General features: G+C 39.3%; 1 protein-coding gene across 1 annotated transcript in view; it reads right to left on the bottom strand.

Annotated features, from left to right (window-relative positions):
* lrmda (leucine rich melanocyte differentiation associated) overlaps positions 1-13,960 on the bottom strand; it is a 209,416-nt gene extending 195,456 nt beyond the window's left edge. The window contains exons 1-2 of the mRNA XM_085477555.1: positions 13,733-13,960; positions 13,088-13,188 (exon numbers count right to left, since the gene is read on the bottom strand). Coding sequence (XP_085333681.1) covers positions 13,088-13,188; positions 13,733-13,774 — 143 coding nt within the window. The 5' untranslated portion in view covers positions 13,775-13,960. The remainder of the gene's footprint in view (positions 1-13,087; positions 13,189-13,732) is intronic.
* Between the last annotated feature and the right edge of the window lie 4,616 nt (positions 13,961-18,576).

Genomic DNA, 18,576 nt, shown 5'->3' with positions numbered 1-18,576 from the left:
AGACAAAATAGGATGTTCTCATTTTGGGTCATAAGAAAAGATTTATTACTAGAAAGACACAAATTGACATTTTCAGAATGACTACTTCAATCCCTTCCCTTCATCAAATTATCAGGCAAACAGTCAAGGCTGATGTTTACAGCGAGACTCCACTGGCACCAATCCTCAGCCACCAAACCAGTGAAAATAGCAAACACGACATAACTCAAACTACTTGACATGCTCTGCAGTCACTCAGCGCAAACCAAATCCCTTCAAAACCTTGTTGACTGCAGGATACCCAACCACCGCGCACATCTATCATCACAGTTTCCCAGAAGGCCATTGTAACACAGACATATACTATTGTGTGTTTGTGTTATAGAACCATCAGCCAAAACATAAAAACCAATGACATGTTATGAGAATTACAAAGCAAAGTCTTCTTCTGGGTTACTTTGGGTCCTAACATTTACATCTGCTATCCAGCTAAACACTGTTGCAGACTAGCTAGCGCACCCTACCATTGTAATGGTGCCTCCTAAAACCAGAGCCACAAATTCTACTCAACTCCCCACATCCCAATCTGATCCACTACGCAGGGAATGTGCTGCAACAAGCCTAATTACCAAAGGAAAACCAAAGGACCCAAAGGATACGTTGCCAAAGTCCTGTGTTGTGCCAGAACACCCCCAGAGGAACTGCGCCCACGCCCTGACAGGTAAGAGTTACCATACGAAATACTAAGGGAGTTGGTGTCGTGTTATTACTTTGTGTACTTACATAAATCTTTTTAATAGTTTTATAGCTTTTATTATTTTTATTATTATTACCTTAATCAAAAACATCTAGCTCAGGCTGCAAATATGGATTTTTTTTTTTTTTTTTTAAATGTATACTAACTTTTTGACAGCACGAGTTCTCTCCATGCATCTCCATATCTGCTTTCTGTTAAAATAATTCACCAAAAAAACCACACACTTGCATCACTAGCACCCCAAGAGAAAGTTGGTCATACAAGCCTTTTTTATCGCTTCCGGATATTCTTTTAAATTCTGGCTACCTCGAGCATCCTCCACTGGCTTTACCACTTCAAAAACACACCTCATGAAAAAATCAGGAGGCCTGTCTGACATGTGTCCCCGTGCCCTGATGGCATGCCTACACCAAAGACCAGCATTGATTTTCTGTAACGTGGGGTCGGATTAGCCCTCTACAGGGATTAGCTGCCTGTGCAGGGCCTCAGGGTTCGCTATAAAACTAATAATTAATTTAAACAGCCAGGCCTATAGAAGGATACACTCACTACACATTCCCAGAATGAGGGGGTTAGCAGGAGTGGCAGAGTGTGTGGCATTCTCTGGAAGGAACAGCTGTGTGTGTGTGTCTCTCTCTCTCTCTAAAATATATATATATATATATATATATATATATATATATATATATATATACATACATACACACTCCACACTGTATATAAATGCCACTTGTTTTGCACATATTCAACTCTGTATATTTTATATATTTTATTATTATTATTATTATTATTATTTTATTTTTTTTTTTTACTATTTAATTTGTAAAAATGTGTATATACACACACACACACACACACACACACACACACGTAGGAAAATATTTAGTATACACATCCAGAAATGCATACACTATTATATATTGTACATATATTTATTAGTTTCAGGTTGGCCATTCTTGTATTTTGCTCGTTTGTGTTGTTGTGTTTGCACATCTCTGTTGCTTGTGGGGCTCGCACACAAGAATTTCACTCGCATGTGCTGTGCCAGTGTGCCTGCACATGTGATGTGACAATAAAAAGTGATTTGATTTGATATATATATATATATATATACACATACATACACACACATATATATATGCTGTATGCTGAACTTGGTTCAAACTTCAACCTGACCACCTATTATCCATGTATAAAACTGAAACAGATAATGTGCAGTGTTAGATGTTAGATGTATTTATTTTATTTATTTGACCTGATTTTTAGCCACCATGCAATATTCCACTCTACTTTACTGCTACCAGACATTTAAAAATATCAAACTGTATCTTTTGTATCATGTATGCTTATATTAAAGTGATATTTCTATATACCTTGTATAGTGTACATTTTGTGCTGTTGTTCAATGGCATTATTGTTATCTTATCTTCAGCAGGTGTCTCTATATGAAAAAAGATGTGCAGGATATGCATATGATATGTTCCCAAGCAAGCTAATACAAAAAAAATACACCATAATAAAGAGGTCCTTTGTATTGTCATGTTTTTGCCTTTTATTTGTCACTTTTTGTTTCTTTTTGTTACTGACTAATCTCAGTTTAAGAGACCTTTTAATTGTAAACCAAAGTGTCCTTTTGCAGCAGGAATCACATGCATTAAAAATAAACTAATCTATCATTTTAAACAAGGAAATAGCTTCAACTTTTATTACTTATTATTACTCTTGAATTAGAAGTGAAAGTTAAAGGAACTATAAACAAGAAACACCATATTTTTTCATCTTAAATCACTGACACCGTGATCTGAATTTTGCTTTCATTTGAATAATTCACATTGCTGCATGCTCTTTAGTCTGACACTGTGGCATAATTTCTTGTGTTTCCTTGCACAAAAAGAGACAATTTATGATCAACCAACCAATCTTCTCTTGAAAGAAACAATGAAAACAACCATCTTCCTTTTAAATATAAAAACTTAACATTTATAAAGCACCGAGCAGCACGGCAGTTTTGTGCAAAATGCAGAATTTGCAGCCAGAAGCTGCAGTCTTAACACTAATATTGTCATAAAATATTGACAAAACAATGTTCCATGCACATGTTTAAGATATCCAAAACACCGACCCTACAGCTGCATGAATAAAACTGCCCAAGGAAGGATTTGTGTTTTACTCGAAGTGAAACAAAAACAATGAAAACCATCACAAGTAGAAGCATTTCACTGCAGCTCCCTGTTATCATCCCCCTCCTTCAGCCGAGCTGCCAATAAGGGTTTCCATAGTCAGAAAAGGTAAAGGGATTTCTCCTACTCTTCCACAGACTTTGATCTGACTGACACACAAACGGCCCTCAGATCACAAGTCTATAGACCCTGTTGGGCCTCTCTGCCTGGTCTGCTTGTACATGTGCACTTTGTCCCTGTGAGGATTCCTTACCCTCCTCCCATTTCCCTTCGTCTCTCCTTTATACCTTCTTCCTCCTCCTCTGCCTCCTTCTTCTCCTACTCATCCTCTGCTGTTTGGTGTTTTGAAACATCTGAGTACAGACATGTTCTGAGCTTTAGAGGACCCAGGGGTCCGGGATCCAGACAGAGGGAGAAAATAAAGAAACTCTACAGTGCCCCCAGTACAAAAGCTATCTCCCCATTACCAGTGGGGATAAACTCTTAAACATCACCAAACGTCTGGACAGACAGAGGAGATCAGAAGACTGTTTGGTCTGTTGTTCACATAATCATACTGTCAGCTAATAGTGCAGTCAGCAGCTTGCAGTGGAACCAGTGTGATGGGAGTCATTGCATTTATCCTTATGGATAAACAATGTTTTAAGAGGGAAAACAGAGAATAAGGATACTGTACTACGCAGCCTGCTGGCCCCAAAATGTAAGGGTTTCTCCTTGTAGTTTTCCAGCACAGACATGTCAGCAGCATGGACATGAAACATGCCGTCACTGTTTCTTATCTCAATATATCCCTGGGTGGAAAAGTGAGGCAACAGCTTACTGATGTCTTGCAGCCTGCCTGACCATTAAAACATATTTCCATGCTGATGGATGTCAGATGTAACCTTAAAAGAACCATAGCTTTCCCTTGATTTCTGAACCCAGTCCCAGCTACAGTTTTCTAAACTTATTCTTCATGCTTCACAAATGGAACGAGCACAAAGAGGAAGGGGAGAACAAGAGCGCAGCCGAGCGAGAGCGCAGGGACCGTTATCTCGGAAAAATCTTCCCGTCCGACCAAGTTCTTGGGATGGCAGCTTGGAAGGACAGTCGGTGGTTTTTAAAAGTGAAAGCTGTGAAAGATGCGAGTACGTTTATCTAAAATGGATACAGGAAATGAGATACAGCTGTGCTGAGAATGTGACACAGCTGTCCACGGCCAGGGACGGTTTAAGTGTTTTGCGGGAGTGCAGGAAAAGGTCTCACCCGCAAAGCCGGTTCTGCAACTGCAGAACAAGCAAATAAGGCATAGTTTATCACACCAGGAGTGGTGAACTGCGATTAAACTGGACTCAAATTATAGGGGTTATAAGATTAATCCCTCGTCTTCGCCAATATGCAAGATCAGACTGTTAGTAATCGCGAGGCCTTTGAGAGCTGCCATCTCCGCCAACAGCCTCCAACTGCATTTTATGGTCACAGGATTTATTCATCTACTGACAACATTTATCACGCAGCCCTCTTAAAAAATCATCCCCTAAAATTCAAATCACGGCAAAAACTGCCATCATCCTCTAAAATCTTGGCATGGATACAGCCATGTATCTGTCTTCACTTTACACCCCTGGGCCTTCTAGGAAAGACTGTGGGAGATTGAAAGCCATGAAGCGACCAAAACTGCCTAGGCCATACCAAAGGAAGCTCCTTTGTTCATCATCCAAAACAGCCTCCAAACCGTTTTCCCCCCCCTTACTTTTTCTCTTTTCCACATCTGGGATTCAGCCAAGGGAAGTAGAAGTATGGCTCTCCCTGCTCTGCTTTAATATGTTCCATGCCTTCCAGTTGCTTACATCATCAATCTGGGAGATAGCTAAATGTGATGGGATGAACATAAACAGTGCCTGAGTTATGTCTTTAAAGAGACACAGGTCATGTCTCAAGTAGTGTGATTTTCCATTTTTTAGAAGAAAGCAAAGCACACATGGAGAGATCCTAACTGTTGGAGGCTATCCTAAATGACTTGTACATGTGTTATGTACTATAAAACATATGTCACGGAGGGAGAAGACTCAAGAAAAGGAATCAGCTTTACATTATCAAAATTCCCCCGTATCATCAACTTCAAGCAGCGAGCTTGTTATTGACAGCCAAATGCCAGTCCTAATCATCTTCCTTTTAATGCTCGCTTAAAAATGCACACCCTCATGTCAAAACCTGAACACACATTAACTCTCCCCAAACGGTCTACTTACTAAACATGTCACTAATGAATTATACATCTGACTTTTTCCCTCTCTCATATTTACATGGTGTTTCGGCAGAATTTGTGTAGCAGCTGTAAAGTATTTAATAAGTGTTTAAATATGTAGGAGTCAAGATCTTAGCCGGTGCATGCACTTTACAGCGGATGTTTACACAATATCAAAAGACTCTGCTATGCCTATCAAAATGACTAAGACATACGGGTAGTTTGTTTTTCACTTGCCAAAGTAGAAAAGGGAGCATGTCCACTTGGACCCCATCAGTTTAAATCATAAAGATCCATCACTTTGCACTCTGCTAAAACACTAAGGAAACATATTGTGGATTTTAAGACCCTTTTTATTCAGCCAGACTGTGTACTAAAACTAATTGGATTTCTGTCAATGGAAAAAATATATCCCATGGATAGCTTTGAACTCAATAGCTTTGACCATCCAACTTGCCACATGCCAAGCACCAGGGAGGAAAATTAAATCAGTGGTCAACATAAAATATTAAAATAGCATGGTATCGAATTTTTGAAAAATGATGTCAGGGTGGCTCATTATAGCCAGCAAGGCAGTGAATTAAGCTATATTTAGTGGGTGATAATTGAAATCATAGCTGTAGTCATTAGCACTGACAGGTTTCTAAATAATACCCAATAAATCCCATCTTTTTAGTAAGTTCCCCATGACAGCTGGCAGTGCTGAAAAATATAAAGTAAAGAAACAGAATATCTTTTCCTTTCTTTCCTCTCACCCTCCCTCCCTCCCTGCCCCCAATCCCAAGACTTCTCTCCCTCTCTCTCCTTCCCTCTTAGAGCCAATAAAATGTCAGCTTTTATACTCCTCCTCCAAAGTGTTGGCTAGATGTCAGCAGGCCCTTCTAAAGCCCTGCCACTGCAAGCTGAAGGCCTGTAAATCTCTGCATCAGTGGCACGCCATCCGTCTTGGGATATACAATAAAAAATGTGACGCAGTCATAAAAGGAATGGCATCACTGCCCAGTGTATATAATGTGAACAAAAGGAACATAAAGATGTTCCCTTCAATTCAGAATCCTTAAGCACAAGATGGTTTTAGATAGAAGGAATGCACTGAAAGGCTGACGGCAGCTCCTGACACTGATGGTTCTGTCTGTCTTTTGTTGTGTTTTAACAATGAGATAAAGATTTACTGTATACTATATATCCTGTACCCAGGATAAAGGAACTGTCCAGCTGTAAGCTGATTGACTAGCTACTCAGCTGTGTTACACCAGAGCCACTGCAGCCCAGATTTTTTGTAGGCACTACCCGGCCGAGCTGTAAGTGATAACAAATGTCTGGATCAGTCAGATCAGACATTAAATGGTCTTTATCCTGCCAACTCCCTAGTACAAAGTTTGTGTAATGTCAGTTGGAGCACATGTGATCATTGTCTGCAGAATTCACACTAAATAGCCGGGTGATATGCATCCTGTCGTCTGCACGCTCCACCTGGGAACCACCCCACACCTAAATCAATCGGGGTAGCAGGAACGCTACAACTTTGTTGTATACTACAGCAGAAGAAGGCCAGGAGCTAAGTCAGATTCTCTCGAACGCCTCAAGTGTGCACTGAGAGTGCAACGTGAGCAGAGCTGCATTTCCCTGTCGACACAAGAGGTGCAGCAGTGAACTGCAGTTTGAAACCAACTTTGTTTTGCAGTACTCAAAGCGAGATAAAAACAAATTAGACACAAACTCGTCCTAAGAGGATGTGGGTTTTTTTTCTTTTTTGTTTTGTTTTTGGAGGAAGGGGGATTTCTAATGAACTAGGAGGTTTGCCAGTGGTTTATCTCCATGGTAATGCTCACGACTTCCTCAAAAAATGGATGGCACCAAAACAAACCACAACAACTTTTCAAAAGCCAGCAGGAAGGGTGACCTTTTATAAGGACTCCACAAAATATGAGAGAAGTACGTCACTCAAAGAATCCTGACATTTCAAGACATTTAAAAAAAAAAAAAAAAAAACAAATATGAAAAAGTGAGTTGTCCCACAATTGTCTCCAAAGAGCCAATCAGCAGTGCACAGTTGAGATTTGTGACAGTTATGAGCATGTTGCAAGAAGTATATCTACTCTCTTTCAAAGTGAAGATGAAAGTCAGTGTAACTTAGCATTTTTCTTGACTTAAGTCTATCCAAAGTTTGAATTAGTATGGCATTTGTTCAGCGGCGTGTTGGTTTGAGCCAGGGACGATGATCATGTCACCACTGTGGATTGAGCCATTAGTGAAACCATAACATTGTGTAATTTTCCTCATGCAAAGCATAACTTGCAGAGATAAAAGTTCTTTAAACCTTAATCATTTCAAATCTATCCAAAGGCATTATAATTAAGACCGTCCAAAATATAACCTCATGTAAAAGACTTAAGCGATAACGTACCAAACATATGACTTTGATAAAACTAATTGCCCACGACTTGTGTGCATTTCTCTACCCTGGCTTTCTGTTGGCATCATTTTAACTGTCCGTTAACAGAGAGAAAAGTGTTTGCAGCAATCACAACCTCAAATTGGTGAGATGGAGGAAAAAGACAAGCTATGTCATCCGGCGACTTTCCCAGGAGTAGTACATCATTTAAAAAAAATTCTAGTTTAAATTAGTACCAAAGAAGGATACGAAATATCAATGTCCTTCATATGAATAAGTTATTTCCTGCCAGACCGTGTCCTTTTCATCTATCCGGTTTAAATCTCTTTGCGCTGGGAGAGCTCTGCGTACTTTGTAATTTATGAGACATAGATCAGGTTATCCTAGAATATCGGCCTAAACAGGCCTGATGGATCAGATATGGAATATATTTCCTCAGCAGAACAGAGTACGCCACCACTATTACCAGGCACACACACACGCTGCTCCCAGTTAAGTGATTTGAGGACTTCATACTGCCAATGTTTCATATTCTCTCCTCCTAACTGACACTTTATCTGCATACCAGCATCTCTGCAGATTGAACACTTAGGCAAGACAATGACAGGCTCTCTTCCTGTTGTCACTTCTCATTCTGGGCCCAGTCTAATGCCTCTTACTGGGCTTCTGCCAATAACAGACCCCCTCATCCCTCCTCCCCAAACCATCAAACAACCAGAGTCTACCTATCGTGGATAGAAAAGGAACACTTGATGTCTGTGACACTCATTTGTCAATTAGAAGGCCCCTTCCAGTGTTGACATACAGCAACTTGAAAGACAGAGCGGTCCCTGTGATGAATTAAAAGAGACAGATGAGTGAGGCTTGAGCAGCGGAGTAATACTATAATGTTTCTTAGATATGAATATAAAACGACACAGTTGACAGGCCATACAAGGTTTTATTTCATTTCTCAGTGTACTAGGCCTCCCTACTTTGTCTTCTTTGTTCTCTTTTCATCAGACTACTTACATCTCATTTTGACAGCCGTGCGACATTTAGAGCACTTTCGTTTTAAAATGCAAGTTAGCATACTTGATTTGTCATTAAAATGCAAAACGCCTGCCATCACCAACATGGCCTGGGTGAGCACATACCCCCACAGACAGAGGCACACACATTGCATACATACACACACACACACACATACAGTAGATGTGTGTGCCTAAGTCCAATATGGTCTTCCTATTCTTGAGAGCAGGCTGAATTTCAACTTTGGTGGATTTTATGTAGCAGATCGACTCCTGACATTAGACTTTTAAGTATACCAGAGAGTAATGTCAGTGTTTCAGATCATAGAGTGGGTCACAAGGGATATGAGCCCATGTAGGTTAACGACTGAATTAAAGATCTTTGTGGTAAGAAAATTTAGAGGTGGAGTGCTTGACTTTTACCTGTAAATTAACGTCCTTGACATTCAATGCTGTGCCTAATAAGTTCAAACGACGCTGACAAACGCTTTCAGCAACAGGTTACATTCCTACATTGTTGCACAGATAGCAATCATTAAGTTAGTGGCTAGGGGCTATGGCTAATAATAATATAACATTAATCTGGGAGCTAACATTATCACTCCTGCTGGTCAGAATAATGCAGCCATTTAATGTCTGAGTCCAAGATTAAGTCAAAGAAAAGTCTACCATTCTCTCACAGAAATAGTGAGAGCATACGTTACCAACTCTATTTGATCAGCAATGGAAATATGGTGCCAAGTCACCAAAAGCACATCTAAAAATGTTGTTTATGTTTTTTTCCACTAAGAGAATCCTAAAATATAACATAATATATTTGTAATTTTGTCCCTTTTTTATTGAGTATTTTCCTGAGTATCAGTGTCATATTTGAAATTCTGATATTGTGAAAACTGAGACTGACTGCAAGGAAAAATAGACATTGGTATCTTCTCATGCATGGAAAAATGTAAAAGTTGCAGTTTCATGTGACATTTACCAAATGTCTCTAGTATCTCCAATATTTAAAGGTATTTCAAAGAATCACTGTGATTGCACAACTTTAATCACTCTTGTTTGGAAATTTTGCTTCAATTTTAATTTTCATAATACAAGAAATTATTAAATTTTACAAGCTGGAGTGCATTACAGGATCTTCTCTCACCTAAACAACTGAAATGTTTCTGCGCGCCCACCTTTATCTGGCATATTTTACTTTACCAAACAAAAGCGGATTTATATAACAAATCTTTTACGGTATTTGGATAAATTTACCAAATAAGAGGACATCAATCTTTTTTTCTTTTCCACTTGTCTCCATAATTTTCTTTGGAACAACTTTGATCTTTTGCTCATACCGAGGCTCACACAAAGGATGCTTGCCTGTGGCTGGCTCGGAGCTCTGGAAAAACAAAGTAGCTTTATCTACTTTGTTTTTGTTAGCTTCTTTAAAATGTTCAGCTAGGCAAAGTTGAGTGAAGCATCTAGTTAGATTAGTTTTTACAATCTTCTTTGTACCTCACCCACAGTTTACTTTGGCAAACTTTGTGTCTTCACTCACAGTGAGGTGTTTCCAAGCTTATAATATTTAACTTGTCTGTGCCACCGTGCATGCATGAAACGAACCGGCTCATAATAGGATATACTGGAGGCTGAGTACCTGATCCAGGCTTAGAAGACTGAAAATGGACCAATTCAGTCAGTCAGTATATCTCTATACTTTGGTTTTAAAAAAAATATATATATAACTAAATTGATAAAATAGGCTTACTGGAAAAAGTAGAGTTTTAAGATTTCACAACTGGCTGTTGATACCCAACTGGGATTTGTTTATCAGGATGGTTTGTCTGATTTCGGAAGACAAGTATCCCTGTTGTAATAGTGTTAGGATTCTTCCTGAGACTCAGAGACACATGTCCTCTTCAATCCTCGTGTGTCCAGGGTGATAACACTGCATGTAACAGTCACAGCAGGGAAATCGTGTCAACATAGCACATGCTCCTTCACAGCACTGTATACACAACTGACCTGGAACAAAGTGGACAACACAATACCAACCAAGCCCTTCCTGGGACAGAAATCTCACTGTGAGCCACAGTTCTCAACACATTGATGAGACAGGCTGACACTACAGCACACAGAGGGAGAGGTGTAGGTGTGACAGCCCACTACCATAATTTCATCCTGCCATTACCTGCCCAGCCACTCACAGTTATGCTCACAGAGACAGATGCGCAAACACTGCACGCAAGCAAACATCCACAAGCACACATACAAAATAACAAACATATGCGCTACACGCACACAAAACCACACAGGACTCAGTTAAAGCCAATGCCAGCACCTTGCTTCTCGTTGTGACTCATTGTCAGGTTGCTGGATGAGTGTTGTCAATTGAGCTGACAGAAATAAGCACATTAGCTACAACAAACTCTGGCAATGTCTCCCTCTAGATTTGAGTCAAGCAGCATGAAGAAGTGCACGATGCTGAAGGTAGTCCACTGAGTTTAACCAACATGTGCATTTGTTTACACCTGGTTTGCTTGAGCTGACATTGAAACAAGGTCACGGTGTCAATATTCACAAATGTCTCTGACGTATAAGAGCAGCAGAATTTCGAATGTTATCATTATGAGATAAATAACAGTGTTTACCTATCTGGTGTGCAGATGTCCTATATTATAAAGGTGAAAGTGTGCTTAGAAACTTTTACCAATAATATTGGTTATAACCTTGTCAAATTATTCAATGCATTGTACAGCAGCACAAAATATGACGCATCAGTGGTTTATTGTTTCTTGTATATCAAAACTGGGGAATGGGAAACGAACAGTGGGTGCTACAACTTTGTCACATGTTGACGTGTTTATCCAGTTTCTAATGTGGTCATGTGTGTTTATGGTGATACCAGAAGGAACTAATACTAGCATGTTGGCAATGCATACTTTCATCTTTTAATGTTCTGTTGTATTAATGTCATGTAATGTTGTTGGAATCAGCTTTAACACACTGTACAAACACTCATTTTCACAACAAGCATAAGAATGAACCAGAACCCAGAAATTGAGGAAAATAAAGCAGCTTTGAAAATAAAATCTAGCCAAATCTAAAGCTAAATCATTAGAATTAAGCATGGTATAAGATCACTTTTTCCACTACCAAACCATCAATCAATATTGCACAGACATGAGCCCTAAATGGTTCAAGTATTGCTTGGCTTACTTCTGCACCACTTCTCTGTGCATACCACCCTTTGAAGTTTAGTAATGATATCTGACATCTGAGATTAGCTGAACTGAAAACCAATAATAAATTAGTCATTTCTGAGTCATAAATATTTCATTCTAAACATGAAGCTCTTAACGTGACAGTTTCAAGGGCAACTCACATAATGCCCGTCTTGATATCCCCAAAACCCACAGACATAAGAGTTGTTGCAGTCTCATGCCATAATGCTCCCTGTGAGAGATTACGTGCTTTCACTTCCTCTGAGGAAACGCCTAAAAACAATTGGTGTCAAACAGTGTATTCAGTACAATGCTTAGTCATGTGACAAGGTGTAATACTATATAGGACTTTTGCTAACTGGTTTAGGAACCTCACGTATGGTCATCTAATCAAAAAAATATTTATTGTGAGCAAAAAGGACACTTGGTATCATCTTGCCTACTGTTAGCTATTTAAAAACGTAAATGTTTCAAATTATCTGACTATATTTGAATGAAGAGCATGATAGGATACTGATGGTCAAGGTAATGAGAATGCAGCTACAAATCTTTGTTTTACCAGTTGCAGATGTTTAGACAAAACAAACAAAAGAAAAATGTGTGACAGGTTTCTGTATATCAGGCTTAGCCAAGGACCTAAAGATCTCTGTTTGCCCACCGTAGCAGATTTACAAGGACTGTGACTTACTCAACACCCTGTGCAAAGGTGAGCTCTGCACTGTGTGTGTAAATTCTGTGATAACAGATCATGGGCTTCCAAGAAACTCATGTTGGCCCATTCAGATATTCCTGAACCTTAAAAAAGATTTTTCAATTGAGGGGTTTTGCACTATATAAATCCATTTAAACTCCAAATACCCACTACAGACAACTGCCTCGAGACAACAATTTCTAAACAGAAAAGGGCCCAACTGAGATGGCTTCATGGCCTGACAGTCATGAAAGGGCTTCAGAAACAAAAGCACCTTATAACCATCATCTCTTTTCTTTTACTTGCCACATCAACTATGCTAGTCCTGCTGTTGAAATGGCAGCCCCCTCTGAAGCGGCTGCCATGAGGTGCTCCTTCATGTCCTGACAGAGGAATCTTTTCTTCTATTTGCCCCTGAATTAGCATGTCACATTTATCGATGATGCCTTTTATCCCGCCCCAGCGTGGCACCAGCCCAGTTCTAACACTCGTTCAGCTTTCTGATCTTCTGATGACACTGTGACCACCTGTAAACCCAGGGTACACATTCAGTTGCACCTGATGTGAAGACGCATGTCTCCCAGTAGCAGGCAGAGGAAGATGTAGGAAGATGTGCAGCTGATTACATGTTGCTAATCTTACCTGAGCTGATTAAAACTCAGATCCAGCCTTCGTGCAAACTGGCCATAGGTCTCTCCAAGGAACTCTGGAATTTCCTTACAGTCGTGCCCAATGTATGAAATCTTTGAAAATTAAAAGAGAGAGACATATAAAGACTGCATCTCTGACGGGGGAACAGACACATTTTTCATGATATCCCAACAACAACTTTTTAATTAAATCTGAATAACATACACAGCCTTATACTGCAACACTTGGCGAAACAGCTGGATAGGATGCCTCACTGTAAAGCCGGATGGTTTCTAAACTACACCTGTCTTTCTGTTTATGCGAAGGGATAACTAATCCTTTCCTCTGTATGCTTTTCACTTCTGCCCCTGTGAACTTACATTTCAACAAACCGCCTTGCACTGGGTACACTTTATTACATTACTTATTACGGAGTTTATTTTTGTCAGTGAAGCTGTAAAAGAAGCGAAAGTCACATCTGTAATGCTAGCTTCAGCGTGTCACATGACTCCAGTGAAGTCGAGGAAACAAACACAGCAGCATAACTTCAGCGCTAGTAAATTATTTAGAGTGGGGCTTAAATAAAAAAAAAAAAAGTGCCACATTACACAAGCAGGGGACAAAGTCTGAGAGAAACACTCTCCTAAGCAAACTTACCTGAGTCCCATTCAATGCGACCAGCGACTCGTTGTTTGCCATATCTTTCTCGCCCACTGCTTTTACATCAACTATCCGAGTCACTGCACTTAAAAAAAATCCGCTTACGAAAGAAAGACGTTACGTTTTGCTTTACGTTAAGCGCTGGTGTTTGTGGGTGAAGACCGAGTGCTTTGGAGAACTAGTGGCGATTTCAAATTGACTTTACTGTTTCCGCGTGCCGTTTCAATCAGCTGACCTGCTGTTGTGCGGAAGCACGCGGTCGCTGTTGCTGATCAAACCTGAGTGCTGACTGTTTTCCTAATGACAACATTAGATTCAGACTGGATGTGTGCACGGCTCTCGGCTAAAATACTGAAACATTGTGGAAAAAGAAGTCCAGGTAGGTAGAACACCTGGTCTCAGTAAACCATACGGGGGAGAGGGGGCGTGGAGAGCCATACTGGTAATAAAACATACATATACACTAAAATAGAGATTAGATCAAACCTGAAGTAAAATCATTTTAATTGCCCATGTTAGTCTGAGAAGCTGCCTCTATTTAACCAGAGCGTTATGGCGGTTCTTTACTGGGGGGTTACATCAAGTATGTAAGTATTTTGGATGTAAAGCTATAACATAGCAATCAACAATCAAGAACCTCATTTTGAGTCAGTTTTCCAAATGGCACTATCTATGGTAAGTCTTGACAACATCTTCCCCTTTGACCACACAATTGGGCTCAGTGCTGCCCCCATCGCCCTTGACAAGTTTCTTATTTAAAGGGTAAGTTCACTTAACTTTTTCCTTTTCTTTTTCTTTTTGCATAAATGATGCTATGTTTATCTCTGAGTTCAGTGTTTCTCATACGTTGGCTTTAAAAAAAAAATTAATAGATTCAAAATCAATTGTTATGTGACTGAAGTTCAGACGTTTAGGTTAAATTCAGAGTGTTTATTTAAAAAATAGGGTTTATAACCATTTTTTAACATATACCCCATTTACAGAGGCTCAAAAATAGTTAGACAAATTTATATAATTTCAAGCATGAGGCTTGTTTTTTAATACTTGGATGAACAGCAATGACTGGATAAAGTCTAGAACCCATTGGGATCTCTAAATCCTGTGTTTCCTCCCTTATGATGTTCTATCTGCCTACCGTTGCTGCTTGTTTGTGAGTCGTTCTGCATTGAGTTTTATTTTCAATAAATGAAAAAGCACGGACTACTGGGTTGAGATCAGGTGACTAACTTCACCATTGAAGAATATCCAATTTCTTTGAATGCTTTGACACATTATCCATTTGCACTGTGAAGCACTGTCTGGTCAGTTTTGGAGCATTTGATTCAGTCTGAGCAGAGAGTGTAGTACCCTGTACACTTCATACAATTCATCCTGCTGCATCTATGAGCAGTCACTGCTGACCTGGTTTCACTAGCAGCCATATGTACCCACCCCATAACATTAGCTACATCCATGTTTGACAGATGATGTAGTATGCTTCTGAGCTTAAGACCTTTTTCTCCTACTACATACCTTTCCCTTTCCATCATTCCGATGGTTTCATCTTGGAACTGTTTTCTGACAAAGTATAATCTGTCCTGCTTGTTATTGAGCATAATCAGTAGTTTGCGCCTTGTTCTGAATGTTCTGTGTTTTCCATTCATGTTGGTATCTCAGTTTTGTGGACTTTGATAGCGATACAACTTTACTTAACCGATGAAAGAATTTGTGATTATCCACTTTCAGGTCTTTTGGTTTTGTTGAGCTGATCAGTCTTTCTTTTTAAGAGACTGTCAATTTTGCAGAGATTTAGATCTCTCAGATAGATTTATTTTGTTTTTCCAGTCTAATGACTACCAAAAGCTTGTTCCATATTTTAAAAGCTCTGTCCAGACTTCATAATTAGCCCTTTTGTTTCTTCCACTTGACAGTATGATGTGGAGTATAACATATTTGTCCTGCTAGTTATAAAACTAAACATGGTGTCAAAGGTCTGTGAAATTGCAGCATTCTGTGATCATTTTGTCCAGACCACAGTACAAAAAACTGCAATAGTTTTCCTTTTAATATTAGAATGCACTGGTCTGTGTACAGAATGTTGCTGTGGAGCACCAAACCTAATATTACAGAAATATGTTCCAAGACCAAGATCTTTGAATTTTTCAGTTGTTTGAAATTTGATATATAAACACATGTATGGATACTGACTGTCTCATTACACAATGACAGACATTTGCACGAACGATCTGGGATTTACCTTTGACTCGAATGCTCCTGAGCACAAAAGATAGTTTTGTGTCACTGCAATGAGGCTACAATTTGTGTCGGCTTACCAAACGTGGACAACAAAAACATTGCCTAAACTGATGAGTCTCAGTTTGAACAGCACAAAAGCACAGATCTATCCTGCCTTATGTCAACAGCTCAGTGTTGTAATGGTGTGAAGGATATTTTCTTGGTAGACTTTTGGCCCCTTGGTTACAATAGAGCATGATACACAGCCTGCCCAAGTATTGTTGCTGACCTTCTCAATCTCTTTATGACTGCAGTGTATCCATCTTCTGAAGGCTGCTTCCAGGAGGATAACACACCCTGTCACAAAGCTAAGATCATCTCAAACTGGTTTCTTGACAGTTCACTGTACATACATGGCCTCCACAATCACCAGATCACAATCAAGTAGAGCAGCTTTGGGATGTGGTGGAAGGGCAGATTTGCATCATGAATATGCAGCTGACAAATATGCAGGAACTGTGTGATGCTTTCTATTTGGACCAAAATCCTTGAGCAGTGTTTCCATCGCCTATCCAACAAAGAATTTAAGCAGTTCTGAAGAGAAAACAGGGTCTAACCATATACTAGCAAGATGTACCTAATAAATTATCTGATGTAGGTATCTTGTATATCTGTATAAAAGCTGCTAATAACTTTGTGCTAAGTAATTAAGGTTTGTTTCTTACAAAATACTTACAACCACATATCTTTTATACTAGTTTTGAACCGTGCTAGTTTTGTCAAGCCACTTTTTCAGATGCAGTATAGTCATGCATGCTCTTGTGGTCAAATATTCTTTTCTGGATCATTTAAACGTGATTATTATGGATGGGATATTATATATATTCTAAATATATACTTACTTGTTATTAACAAAAACTATATACTTTTCTTACAGGCTATCAGTCCTTAATTTTGTATGTGCAGTCAAAGACTGACGTTCCCACCACAGTGCTGTGTTTGTCCTGCTCTAGTTGAAGCTTTGGCAACAAGTAAGCTGACTGCTTTAATGAGGTATGTCGCAGTCCTGCTTACTTGTGGGTCACAGTGGTTCACTGTTTAGAGACATTAGAAAGTTTGTGAGCGCCATAGGCCTGCTGCTGTTCATTGCACATTGCTCAGCCAGCTTGCCTGCTGCATGTTTTGTGACGTCACCTAAGACCTCCCACACGCGGAAAAGCTCACTCTCTCCCCGCCGCTCTCCCGGAGAGAGAGTGAGCGAGGGAGAGTCTGCATGGCTTCGGTCCTCGCTGTGTTCCTTGCTTCACTTCGACAGTGTATTGAGTGGTTGTGTTTGAGTAATTCCAAACAGGGTTTCTTTTAGACACAAGGACTACGTCTTAATGTCGTTACACTGTTGTTGATGTTTTTTTTTAATCGTTTTTACCTCTCTGACGTTTTACATCGGAGCTTAGTAGGCAATGATTCCAGGTAATGTCGTGTCACGGACTTTCCTGTAATCCTGTCCTTCCACGGAGTTTTAGAGGGGAAACAAATCTACTTCATGCATGTACTTTAATAGTTTTAATAGTCTGCTATCCTGGCCAGTCCACATCTTCTTTTATATTACTGCTACGCGGAGATTCTGTGCCTCTCTGTTGCTGTCTTTGTACACTTTAATTATTGCTAGAATATATTTATAAATAATAAACGGCAAACGGTCTAAAATGAAATTAATAACTTTATGGTAACGTCGTGAATAGCTCCCAAGCAGTTTGTATATAGGCCCAAAATAAAGTAGCGTTTACACCATAGCCTTAAAAAAAAACTGAAGATACGCATTTAGGAAAGTTGTTTAATTATATATTTCATATTTAGTTTGGCTGCATAAATCAGCCCTAATAATGAAATGTGTTCTTCCTCGCTTCATCACAACAAGTCGGCTCTGTAATCCTACAAGTCCAACATAAAGTATTTCCTCGCGAGATGTAAATGGTTGTATTTGCATGCGGAGTGATTCATAAACATGTCAGTGTTATGAAATATATGGGGGATATTAAAACTTTCTATTTAAATATCATGAATTATGGTCGCAAAAATGTGTTCCCATTTAAGAGGAATGCCGAGTATTTTGGTGTCTGGTGCAGAAGCCCATTCGTCATAGGGACAATAAAGAGGGTTTTCGCCTGACAGTGAAAATTTATGGTTGCCCTTCTTTGCCCTAATAACTCACATATTGTGTCACGGACTGACATCCCTTGCAGAAAATACCAAGCCTGTTATCAATCACACATCTTTGCATATTGTGAAACGTCCCCCCTCTTCTTTTCTGCAAGAAAGAAAAAAAAGAAGACTGAGAACATTCGTAGAAATAGAGATCCGCTTACTTGGACTTTTTCCTTCCTCCCTCTCTTAGAAACACACATATTACGCTGAGAACAACATGTCTTATTTAGAAGTCGACATCTATTTATATTGCATGAGATATGTAGACAAGATAGAGAAGATAGTTATTAATTTCTTTATTAGTGCACCATTAACAAAGTTGTGGGCCTATAAGGTAAAAACTTTTTTCCTATCTGTCTTTTTTTTTTTATTAGTCTTTTGCAAGTTTGCTCTGTAAACGTTTTATTATATTCACTCCAAAA

The sequence above is a fragment of the Copadichromis virginalis genome, linkage group LG13 (genome assembly GCF_057382275.1).
Source record: "Copadichromis virginalis isolate Kocher_CV1m ecotype Utaka linkage group LG13, C_Virginalis_male_GT1.1, whole genome shotgun sequence".
Taxonomy (NCBI): Eukaryota; Metazoa; Chordata; class Actinopteri; order Cichliformes; family Cichlidae; genus Copadichromis; species Copadichromis virginalis.
Note: the sequence above shows the minus strand (reverse complement) of the source record. Positions and strands in the feature narration are given on the sequence as shown.